Below are 12769 nucleotides of genomic sequence, written 5' to 3'. Positions count from 1 at the left end.
TTCAAAAAGGTTAGAAACATCTTCCTTTTATACTTGAGAAAAGAATTTATAATCTTGAAATGGAAAAGGTAAGGGACTGCAGACACATCCAATTGTGCAAAGTCCACCACACTAAAGAAAGCGGGGAGTGAAAGCCGGGGACTGTTTGTTTATTTGGCTTTTGCAAGACTGAGTGGAGAATCCCTGTCCTCTCTCTGGTTTAGTTATTTTCCTGGAAGCTTCCTGCCACAGTGTTTCCAAAGCCTTTGCCTATGTGTCATGTCACATAGTTACGACAGGCCACACAAGAGTTGGTTAGGCTAGAAAATCTTGTATTTCCTTGAGGGGGAAAAACCCCCAAAACTGAAAAAAAAAAAAAAAAAAAAGACAAAATCCTTCCATTCTTTTCCAGTTCTTATGAGTTATTTGTTTATCATCTCAAAGGCCATGCCTACTGGATGTTAATTGTGGAACAAACGGCCAGTTCTGGCAATGGTTAGTTTGTCATTTGATGTTTTAAAGCCATCCTTTAAGGCAAACTTACAAAGACGCATACATTATTTCAACATAAAATAAAATAAATGAAAGCTACTGAGAAAAATGAGGTGAGCGGAAAATGGAGGCGGGAAGGGACAAAGGGATCAGCCATGAGCTCACCAGAGCTCCTCACACCACACGTCCTAGACTCTTAAGGAAGACTCTGCCAGTCTCAGAAACAGTGTTTCTTTTCCATCTGCAACCTATCAGTCACTGTGCTGTTCATAAGTTCCCAGGTGACCAGGAGAAATGTGAAAATAGATTCCTTTTTATTTTTACGATTGGTGGTGGGGTTTGAGTCTACTTTAGGTGCAAAAGGAAAACCACTTGATCTGTCATTATGGTTCAGAGTTGCTTACTGATTCTTTTTTTTTTTTTTTTAAATTTATTTGACAGAGATTACAAGTAGGCAGAGAGGCAGGCAGAGAGAGAGAGGAGGAAGCAGGCTCCCTGCTGAGCAGAAAGCCCGATGTGGGGCTTGATCCCAGGACCCTGGGATCATGACCTGAGCCGAAGGCAGAGGCCTTAACCCACTGAGCCACCCAGGCGCCCCTGCTTACTGATTCTTAAAGAAGGCTCCATATCGATAAAGAAGGCATCCAGTATCCCCCAGCCATCCTCTTGCTATGGGACTTTATTGTACCATCAGTATCTTTCGTTAGTGTCTATGACATTTTAAAGTATTTGGTGAACTTGGAGCACATGCTGTGCTCTCGGGACAAAAAGAGCTACCATTTGCTGTTCGTGCCCTCAAAGAGCTGAGGGTAGGGGTTGAGACCTGTAGGACCTTGGTATATCTGACTTCTCAAAATGCCTTCTTAACCTCCTAGAAATATTGAAAGTGGACTTTAATGTGTACTGAACTGAGTATCTGTCTCCTGACATGCAGAAATGACCCTGCTACATTGTTAAATGATAACAGTAAGGGGCAGAATAATGTACAATGTAGGTTCTAGTCCCATAAAGGCATGTATCTCTTCACCAATTACGTGTTTGTTATATAAACAATAAGAATGGTGAGGAAAGATATACATCAGACTAATGGGGCACCTGGGTGGTTCAATTGGTTAAGTGTCTGCGTTAGGCTCAGGTCATGATCTCAGGGTCCTGGGATCCAGCCACATGTCTGACTCCCTGCTCAGTGGGGAGCCTGCTTCTCCCTCTCCTTCTGCTCCTCCTCACTCTCTTTCTCTCAGATAAACAAATAAAATCTTTTTTAAAAAAGGAAGGATTACATCAGACTATCAACATTAGTTATACTAACGATTGGGATTGCTTTGCAGGGCAACGATTAGGAGAGAGGGAGAGGGATAGTTTTTCCTTTAATCGTCCCTGCTATTAATTCCATAATCATGTATTGCACTTTTAACTTGAAAGACATCACATAACATTTAAAAAAAATGTATATTCACAAAGTTAATCAATGGAAACTGTCCAGATCTGAAATTTTGGTTTTTCTTTTATCAGCACATCATGCAGAGAATTCAGAGACTTCAAGCCGACTGGGTCTTGGAAGTAGACACTTTCTTGAGTCAGACACCCTACGGGTACCGGTCTTTCTCAAATATCATCAGTACTCTCAATCCCAATGCTAAACGACACTTGGTCCTTGCCTGTCACTACGACTCCAAGTATTTTCACCCTTGGGACAACAGAGTGTTTGTGGGAGCCACCGATTCAGCCGTGCCATGCGCCATGATGTTGGAACTCGCCCGTGCCTTGGACAAGCAGCTCCTTTCCTTGGAGGTATTTGTTTCCGTCTCGTAGATTCTTGCGATAAAACCCATTAGAAGAACTCTGAGTGAATTCTAGAATCCTTGGGTTGGGGGGAGTAAGAAGGCCATTTAAAATGTAGACTTTCTAGACATTTTCTACTAATTTGTTGCAAAAGGATGTGAGTTTAAATGAATATTAATTAGAAGTTCACACTATGATACCCGATGGTGAATTTATTCATTGGTACTTGATTGCTTCATTTTGCATACATATTATATGAAATGCAACACTTCTTTGCAAAAAATGAAGCAGGCGACGGTTGGTATGGGTGTATATATGAGAAGTATTTTTTTGTTCTTGTTTATGTCGCCATGAAACATCACAACCTTCTAATCTGAGAGATGTGGCTCTTGAGTTGGGGGAGGGGGGCGCTGTAAAGTGGTGCGGGGAGTGGGTAATTCAGTCGTATCAAGATGAAAAGCATGGAGCAGAAATGCATTATTGTTATTATCTGTGAATCTCGGCTCAATTTTATGTAGCATAGCGGAGCTTTTGTTACGGTCTCAGCTCAAAATACTTCTGGGACTCTCAGATGTTATTTCAGTCTCTGTTCTTAAGGGTATATTGGAAAAAAGTGCTAAGCTCGATGAAGACATTTTGTTCAGATATCACTCATAACCAAGTAAACACAACAAAGCAAGACAATAAACTTGGTTCGCAGGCAACAAATACTTTTTTCTTCCCCCTCAGAGCTTTATGAAGGGGCCAAACTTTGCTACAATGGGGGTAAAGAAGTAAAGTTTTATCTTGTAATGGAAGTAATAGAGATATTTGATCTATTTTTGCTGGATATGCTAAACTTGAAGAAAGCAAGAATTGTTTGTAACCTCTCCATATCCTTTTCACTGTTTTTTGGTTTGTTTTGTTTTGTTTCTTGAACCTTCTATAATGTCTTTGTCCAATCTTCTGCTCTGCTTTTAACGAGTACCTTTTCCCAGCGATTGGGTGAGAGAGTTCGGAAGCTGATATAAAAGTTTAATTTTTCATGTTTGCATTCTAGTATAAGGACATTAAGTAAAAGACGTAGTCTGTCTAGTGGGTATGTTTTCTCTGGGTGAGCTCCTTTTTCTATGTAGTTCATACTTGTTTTTAGTGACTAGGAACAGAAATGGCTGAATGAGTTGTTGGTTGGACATCCCATTTTAAAAACACACACACATTCTTCTCTTGATATCCTTTCTCATAGAAGTAGCACTGATATGGACAATTTAAAAAAAAAGGACTAGTTTTGATTGAAATATGAAGAGTATTGGATTCATTTTTCCAGTCATACTTTAAACTTGTTTTAAGGAGTGGTTTCAAGTTCTTCAGCTTTCACGGATTGGGTAGGTGGTAGTGGAATGGGATGTGGGAGAGGACAGGAGAGTAGACTAGATTATTGCTCCAACTCTGTGCAACCCTCCGGTGGTAAGATTACAGTTAGACATTCCCATCTTTTGTCTTCCCAGTGTAGCAGGTTGTAGGTTCTCATTCCTTGGCTCTGGACTTGGTTGTTTAATTGTGTTGGCCAATGGGATGCTAGTAGATGTGACACAAGCAGAGACTGGAGATGTGCTTGTGTAATGGGGCTTGCCATAAGGGCATGCCCTGGCTGGCCCATCCGTCCCCGGGGGAGGATAAAACATGTAGAGCAGAGCCAAATTTAATGACAGCATGGGGAGGCAGAGCTCCTCCAACCAAACCCAGCCAAAATCAGTTGTCCCCTAGCTGATCTATAGACCCAGAAGGACACATGAGTGTTGCTTTAAGCCCCTGAGTTTGGGGTGGGTTTTTATACCTTATTACTGAGGAATTAGCTTGTACAGCCTTGGGTGGGGATGGACTGTAGATAATTCACCTACTGTGTTGACACTGGCAACTAGGCATGTATCGTAGTACCATGAAAAACTGAAAGACCTTCACAAATCAGGCTAAACATATTTTCCCAGCTCCAAGACTGAGTTACCAGAAATTGAGGGCCACAGTTATTTTCCTGTTAATCCTGAAAAGAAACAAAAAGGGCAAGGTGCTTTATGGGACTCCACACAGTTTACTCTTGCCGTAATGATGGAACAGAAAGTAAACCATTGCACTGACCACTGGAGTCCCTCAGCTGTTGAAATTTCAGTGAGGCACCTGAACATTTAAGCCTATAAATTATGAAAGCTGCCTGCTTTTGATTCTGCCCTGGGCATGAGCATAATGTCTCTGGTCCCAGGCAATCTTATTTTGCTCTGGTGTTTCATTATTATGCTGTTTGATTTGGGGCTAGGACTTTGGAAACAGTCAAGGCCCTTTAAACAACTGGAAACTTAGGATGTCTCCGCAGAAGTCTTTACTTTATACTTTTTGTTGATGAGAAAATCTGTTTAATTACTTAGTAGTTATTAAGCCCTAAATACATATGTACTGTACAGACAAATATATCCTGTGCTTAATACTGTCAAGACCTATGGAAAGACTCAAAGTGTAATAAATTATCTTTGTGGTCTAATTAAGTAGTGGATATTAAAACTGTGGCAATGACTAGCATACAAAGATAACTTAGTTTTCAGATGATAAAGACATTTTTTTCCATCTTAGGAAATCACCCTAAAACAATCAGGAAAATTCCGTCTTTGAAGAAACTAGGGAACATGTGTTAATGGGAACCACAATATGAGGACTGAAGGTAAATGGAGAAATGGCAAATGACATATCTGAGTAGAGAGAAGTCATATTCCCCAGAGCATGGAGGAAATGGAGAAGTCAGTGGTCCCCTGACAAAATCCTGGAGTGGCTCAGGGATTGGTGGAAATAGTGAGGGAGGTACAAGTGAGGCTGGGAGGGGAGCATTTATAAGTCTGCCCAAGGAGCCTTGGGATATGTAGGTGAAAATGCCAACTGGGCACCAGATTGCCCTGCAGTGAAGCTAGCCGATCTGTGTCTCTAATCAGGGTTTTAGAAGCTTATTCTTTATTTTTTCTTTAAAGATTTATTTATTTATTTTTAGAAAGTGGTGGGGAGAGGGGCAGCGGGAGAGAATCTCAAGCAGACTCCCAGGTGAGCACGGAGCCTGACATGGGGCTCGATCCCACGGCCTTGAGATCATGACCTTGAGCTGAATCAAGAGTCGGAGGCTCCAACTGAGCCCCCCAGGCACCCCTAGTACCTTACTCCTTAATATGAATGAACACAAGGGAAAATCAGACATTTGAGGATAGTCTCCAGCATGAAAGAAAAGGAGTAAAACAATATGAATTGAAAAATGAATTCAAAGGAAATAAAGCACAAGGAGCAGGGGATAACTTAAGGGACACTGTTTTAAATAGCCTTAGAGATTAGAGAGATCCTTAGAGAGATAAGACGAGATATGACCTCCATAACAGATTAGGGAGATCTCAGATTCAGTCCAGTCTGATGGGAGCATATCCCCAGAACTGTGCTGAGGTGGCGAGAAGGAATGGTTGCACACTTTTCTTAAGGCAGGTTTGGTTGCCTGCAGGCACAAGATAGGCAGAGAGTTGGTCTAAAGGTTCTATTTTTGCCTCTTGAGTTTGGCCAAGGCAGAGAGAGACCAGAGAGCTGAGCATGTATGTAAGGGAGTGGTTCGAATGATTGTGGAATTTAAGCTGAATATGAAGTGAAGGACTTCATGGGGTTGAAGGACTGTGAGCAGGTGAATCATTCAGTAGATCAGGGGTTCCAGTGGGGCTGAAGGACTGCGGAGGGTAGGTTACCAGAAGGACTCATCTGAAAAGTGAGATGTGACAGTGAAAAGTATAAAATTTATCAGAATCCTACTAGCCCTTCCAAGTTCTGCTCAAATATTGACTCATAACGTCTTCCTTGACACCCCAAGGATTTGACCTCTCATTCTATCCAATTCCCAGAAAAGTTTTATGTTGCATCTGTGACCCTTGGCATACTTTGTCCTGCTCACATATTTGTTTTCTCTCTCCTAACCCAACTGACATGTAGCCTCCTTCAAAGGAGAGGCTGTAATTATTATTCTTTGAGTCCCTGTTGTATTCCCAAGGCAGATCCTTGAACCTAGACTCAGTGAAAAAAATTACAGACTCAAATAAGGTGGGAAGCCAGGAAGATTTGCAGTTGTTTCAAGTTGCGTTCCCTGGGATGCACACTGACGTGGAGTTTAGCATTTAGGTCTTTTCTGAGGGAGTGGCCCTGGTTTAACAGCTGCAGCAGGGAGGGGAGAGAAACGGGATTAGGCAGAGAGAGACGTCAATCATGCAGGTTCGACAACAGGCTCAGCCAACGCTGGGGAGCTCTGGAGGTGCAATGGCTCTATAGAACCTGCAGGACCTGCTTAGCTCAGTCATTGGATATAGGACACCCCCACGGCTGAGGCAGTCCCTAAAAGGTCTAGCAGCTGAAGACCTGAGGACAGCTCTCCAGGTGGCAGGGGCAGCACACCCTTCTGGCGGGAGACTGGGTGTGTGTCACCTGGTCCACCATGACAGTTTCGGAATTTCAAATTTGTCTAAGGATAAAGAAAAATGTATAGGACTTCTGTATTCAGAGGGAGCGGGGGAAAGTGAAATGTACATGGGTGAAGACTGGGGGAAGTGGGCTGAGTTTTGGAAGCAAGGTGGTACAAAATCCATTTTGGCATTTTTCACTTGCTTTGGTTATCTTCCTTTTCTTTGCGGTCTTTTTGCCAGGTTAATAGGAAACCATGCTGTTTTTTTAAATCCTCACAGTGTTTTTGCTATCTTTTTACTATTCTTTTTACCAGAATATTCCAGACTCCAAGCCCGATCTCTCACTGCAGCTGATTTTCTTTGATGGGGAAGAAGCTTTACTTCATTGGTCTCTTCGCGATTCCCTGTACGGGTCTCGGCACTTAGCTCCCAAGATGGTATCAACTCCACACCCACCTGGAGCCAAAGACACCAACCAACTGCAAGGCATGGTTAGTCTGGGGAATTCTCATGGTGCTGCAGCTGCAGGCTGTGCCTCAAAGGAAGCCAAAGCTCGGGCCAATTAAAGACCTAAAAATGCCACGGCATTCTTGGAGCAGAGTGTTTATTCTAGAACATTCCTTGGCAGGCATTGGGCTTTTGAGGAATCCCAGAGCTAAAAAGAATGATTCCGGGTTAGAAGTTATGTTTGACTGAGCTTAATTAAAATGATGTAAAAAAATCAGATTAAGAAAACATCAGATTCAGTCCAGCCCAACGGGAGCACATTCCCTAGTTCTGTATAGGGATGGTGAGAGCACATCCCTTCTCTGAGGCCTCTATAGACTGGAGGCTGGGATCTTGGGAACTGGAGTGCCATGAGACATGGTATAGGGGATAGGAGTGAAGAATTTCCTTTGTGGCCTCAAAGTGTTATAATGACTCCAAGCGTGTATGTGACATTGTGTCAGATGTGTTTTGGTCTAATATTGTTGCCATGGGGATGGAAACTTTTTTGATGCTGCCTTAAAACCCTGCTCTTATTGTCAAGTAATGGGTGCAACCCATGACTCCATTTTAATTCTTATTTCTGGGCCCACACCCCATCCCTAGTCCCTCACGTCACCTTTGAATTCCCTCCCTACTCTATGGGAAGAGCAACACTCTTCCCATATTTGACCTTTATGCAGTCTTACATCCTCCCTAACTCCAGCTTGGAACCTCATGCTACCCTCAAGACTTCATTCTTCCCTGTGCCCTCATCCACCCCTGCCCTCACCCTACCTGTGAACTGAAAGCCCATTTCTAACCCCCTCCACACATCCCTTTCCTTTGCTATATCATTGACCTTCACCCTGTGAGTCCAAGGGGCCACATTAAGTGTCCTCTGTGGCTCTAACACGTCATGCTGGCCTTCTCTCCACCCTGTTGTCTGTTGGCAGCTCATAATGGGGCCCGGGAATATGGCTGGCATCTCATCCAATCCTTTGGCCCAAGTGGCTCAAAAGCATTCAGAGGAGGAAGAGAGACCAGATTGATCAGGAGGAGGAACAAAGTGATTTATTGGTCCAAAGATATGAATCCATAGTGATGGTTAAGGCTGTTTTATCCCCAGAAAAAAACTCTTAGTAGCTGATCCAACCTTATAAATATAGTCTTATTTCAAACAAACTTATTTTCCTCCAGTGAATACATTTACTTATCATTCATGAGTTAATAGGTATTATGGCTTCAGAATCATGGACTCTGCGGATATTTATCGACTATGTGTCAGGATCTATGCTACATATCTACCCACATGTTATTTCATTTATATAAATCAGGAGTTCTTAAGGCTGGTGGGGGGTAGTCTTCAGGGAGTCCTCAAGCCTGCTTATGTTTTATGGCTCGAATGAGGAACACTGGAGCAATTATGGAGACTTGTCACTGGAAGGGGCCTTTAAAACCCAGCAAGTTTGAGCTTCTGGTTTGATGGAAAAGAAAATGGAGATCCAGAGATAGTAGGTCACAGAGCTCATAGTCCAGAAATTGTTCCCATATGCTGCTTTGAGGAGTAAATAGTTACTACCCAAGTGCTTTCCTGTAGGGAGCTGTAACATTTACAGACTAAGGATAACATGACTAATTAGAATGGAATAGACTATAAGAGAGGCTTGGAATCCCATCTGAAAATAAAAGTAAATGTATCCTTTTTTAATCTATAGCATATTATCTAAATGTCCTCTTTCTAATTTACCCTTAGTGTCTATGACCCCCAAAACTCTATACCTTGCCATTTGTCCACATTGCATAAGCAAGATTTTTTAAAAGTTCTTCAAAATAATCAGCTTACAATGTTATTAAACCTTTTGTCCATTTATAGAGCTCCCTGGATTATTCGTAATTGTTAAAATGAGGTTAGTTTTCACTGGTTGTTTTTTTCTATTGATGAATATGAAATGTGTTTTGGTGACAGGGATTAAATAATCTTTTTTTCTCTCTTAGGATTTATTGGTTTTACTGGATTTAATTGGAGCTCCCAACCCAACATTTCCCAATTTTTTCCCCAAAACTGCCAGATGGTTTGATAGACTTGAAGCAATTGGTAAGCACCACTGTCACTAAAAAGTCAACTTAGTTCCTTCCTACAGACAAATACCACATTTTAAAATTCAACATTTATAACAACAACAAAAAAGAAAAAAGAAAATTAAAAATTTATGATTTAAATGTATTATTTGTAGATATAATATAGTTTGCTGGCTTTTTTTCTTGCTTTACTGATTAGTTTATTGTTCCTATTTATTTTTTTCAGTAGGCCTACTTTATTTCCTGACATGAGACTGCATTTGGAACTGGAAACATGCAATGCTATATTTAATATTTGCATATCACTAGCAATGGTTTGAAAATATTTTCTCAGAGTTCTGTTTGCAGTGTATGGAAGGCATGTCCAGAGAAAACTCCACTCGAAAAGCATGCTGGCTAATAATGACTGTTATGATCCTTATGATACCAAAAAGCGTTCTCTAATTTTTCATTATTTTTTTAATCTCTGTCTTTGTCATCTTCCATCTCTTACCTTATTTAGACAGGATTTTCCTTTAAATCTAGGATTTTCTAAGGAAGTTAAGAGATAGGAATGCAGGAATAAGCCAAGATGCTTCAAAAGTAATTTAAGGGACAGTGTCATGTCAGTTAAATGACAGTAGATGAGTCAAGCCAGGCCAGGTCTGGCAAAGAAATAAAATATCTATGGCTCAAGAGAGAGACTTGGGGCTTGGTAATGGAAAAGGGAAATAACTTCTTTCCTTCATACTTCCACTACTCCTCCCTACCCCGCAAAACACACACACAAAGCCAAATGGCATTAGGGGGAGATGAAAATGCGATAGATCGTTAATGATAAATGATAAAAATCCAGGCCAGGAGGCCTACTTTTGAGGCTAGAACTTCAGGCTAGGAATTCCTTAGTAGCTACACAAAATTCTCTTTTTCTAAGCAGTGGGAAAAAACTCTACCATCTCAATTCATACTTTTGCAGTGAGTTCAGAATTTGCCAATATCCAAATCTAGAATATTATAAGAGAAATTTTTACCTGAATCTCAAGCAAACTTTTGTCCCTCCCCCCGCCTTTTCCTGTGGTTTTCTCATTCCACCTCTCCATTGTCCTACTTAGTATCAACCTCTAAGGAGGTTCTCACCTGTAAAGCTAGAACCATGCCTGGTTCTTCTCTCCTCGGAACTACTCCAAAATGTACATACTCAAGTACAGCCCAGATGCTTATTGTCGGGGGTATAGTTGGGCTCACTGCTGCATATCGTTTAAAAAGTAATGGTCACATGTGTCGAGATCTCAAATTCTTTCTGCATTCTGAGGATTGTTCGGATAAGAATCGATCATCATCTACTGTCTAATTGTCATTTGCAGAACACGAACTCCACAAATTGGGTTTGCTCAAGGATCACTCTTCGGAGAGGTGGTATTTCCAGAATTATGGTTATGGAGGTGTGATTCAGGATGACCATATTCCATTTTTAAGAAGAGGTAATGCGTGTGTATGTGTGGATGTACATGTGTGGGTACATATGCATTTTTTATTTACTGTATATTTATTGTATTTTGTGTATTTGCAACAATCTAGAAGGGTGAGGAGCCATTATGTTTAATTACTTGATAGATTAAATCATCCACTAATCATCTCACGACTTCTATTTTTTCCTGAAAGTCATTCCCAATCCTTAAGCCCCCACCCTCATTCCAGAATATTCATAAAAGCTCACATTCCACTGACCTTGCCTTCTCATTAATAGTTTAAGATTATATTCTTACATTTTGTGTAACTCTGGTGTATTTTGATTAACAGGGAAGCAATACCCTTGATGTCAATGGCGGAAATCTAAACCAACTCGAGGGCTCTTGTAGTAGACTCCCAGTTGGTCTTTAGCTTTTGCTGTTGCTTCCCTATTCTTTACATAAGAGCTAGAGTTATCTTTTAACAATGTAAATCAAATTATGTTTCTTCTGGACGCCTGAGTGCCTCAGTCCATTAAGTGTCTGCCTTTGGGTCAGGTAATGATCTCAGGGTCCAGGGTTTGAGTCCCACATTGTGTTCCTTGCCCAGTGGGAAACCTGATTCTCCCTCTGCCTGCCTCTCCCCCTGCTGTGCTCTCTCTCTTGCTCTCTCTGACAAATAAAGAAATAAAATCTTAAAAAATTTATGTTTCTTCCCTGTTTTAAAGCTCTGGTGGCTTGCCATCATGTAGAATAAGACCTCAAGTCTTTACCATGATCTACAAAGGCCTCCTTTCTCTGACTCTGTTCTTCTCCAACATCTCCTCCTGCCTTTCTCTCCAACTACTGCTCTAATCCAGCTACATTGTCTTCTTGCTGTTACTCGAGCAGGCCAAGCACACTCCTACCTCAGGATCTTTGCACTTACTAATACTGTTGTCTGGAATGCTCATCTCCAGATCTTTGCACAACCTGTTTATCCTTTTGTTGCATGTCTCTAACTAAATGTGAGATTCTCAGAGAGGCCTTTCCTGACTTTAAATACATCTTTCTTGTTCCAGCTGTCTGCCCCTCATTCTCTATTCTCCTACCTTGTTTTATTATTCTTTAGAACCCTTATCATTCTCTAAAATTACTTTGTTTACTTGTTTCTTTCTTTCCTGGAATGGAAGCTCTGTATGAGCAGGGCTTTGCCTTTTCACTGATGAAATCTCAACTTCTAGAGTAGTGACTGGTATATAGTAGGCACTTCATAATTATTTACTGAATTAATTGACATTTGTTTAATGAATGAATGACCTTAGAGTAAAAGGGTAAGACACAAGGAAGTACACTGAAAATGATGAATTATCAGCTGTCTTTATAAGGTATAGAGCTCCCACTCAGACTTGTGCTTGAAGAATGATACTTTCTAATTTACTTACTGGAAGCAAGCACTTAATTACAAGTTGGTTCTTTCTTATTAGGTGTTCCGGTTTTGCATCTGATCCCATATCCTTTCCCTGAAGTCTGGCACACCATGGATGACAATGAAGAAAATTTGGATGAAACAACCATTGACAATCTAAACAAAATCCTACAAGTCTTTGTGTTAGAATATCTTCATTTGTAATATTCTGTCTTAGTTTATTGTAATTGTGTCTAGTTTCACATTCAGAAGTCAAGGCACAACTTAAAATAATCTCATTTCAGACAAATGCCATGTGGAACTTCCATCCTATAGATTCATTCTGTAGGTGTCTTTGAATAAGTGATCAATAAATCCTAGATTTACATCATGTCCTAAATTGTTCATTAATTTTCATCTAAAGATAAAGATAAATAAATGTTAGAAAAGCAGAAAATAAATATCTTCAGATAAGAAACTATGAAACTAAATCAGATTCATACATTCAGTATCATGGTCTTCCAAATAGTCCTTTAAATATGATGGCAATGTGCAATGTGTAGCCTTGGCTTTATGATTTTTTTTATATTTGAGAGTCTCTTATAATACAAAACAGATGTAGTCTGAGGACTTTTTTTTTTTTTTAAAGATTTTATTTATTTATTTGACAGACAGAGATTACAAGTAGGCAGAGAGGCAGGCGGGGGGGGGGG

At 40.7% G+C, this 12769-nt stretch overlaps 1 protein-coding gene across 2 annotated transcripts in view; it reads left to right on the top strand.

Moving 5' to 3' along the window:
* Positions 1 to 12536, top strand: part of QPCT (glutaminyl-peptide cyclotransferase) — a 30602-nt gene extending 18066 nt beyond the window's left edge. For both annotated transcript variants that reach the window (XM_080814520.1, XM_080814521.1), the window contains 5 exons: positions 1984 to 2262; positions 7010 to 7186; positions 9159 to 9258; positions 10586 to 10702; positions 12136 to 12536. In XM_080814520.1, coding sequence (XP_080670646.1) covers positions 1984 to 2262; positions 7010 to 7186; positions 9159 to 9258; positions 10586 to 10702; positions 12136 to 12281 — 819 coding nt within the window. In that variant the 3' untranslated portion in view covers positions 12282 to 12536. The remainder of the gene's footprint in view (positions 1 to 1983; positions 2263 to 7009; positions 7187 to 9158; positions 9259 to 10585; positions 10703 to 12135) is intronic.
* The last annotated feature ends 233 nt before the right edge of the window (positions 12537 to 12769 follow it).

The sequence above is a fragment of the Martes martes genome (genome assembly GCF_963455335.1).
Source record: "Martes martes genome assembly, chromosome: 9".
Taxonomy (NCBI): Eukaryota; Metazoa; Chordata; class Mammalia; order Carnivora; family Mustelidae; genus Martes; species Martes martes.
This window is presented reverse-complemented; position numbering and strand designations above follow the sequence as displayed.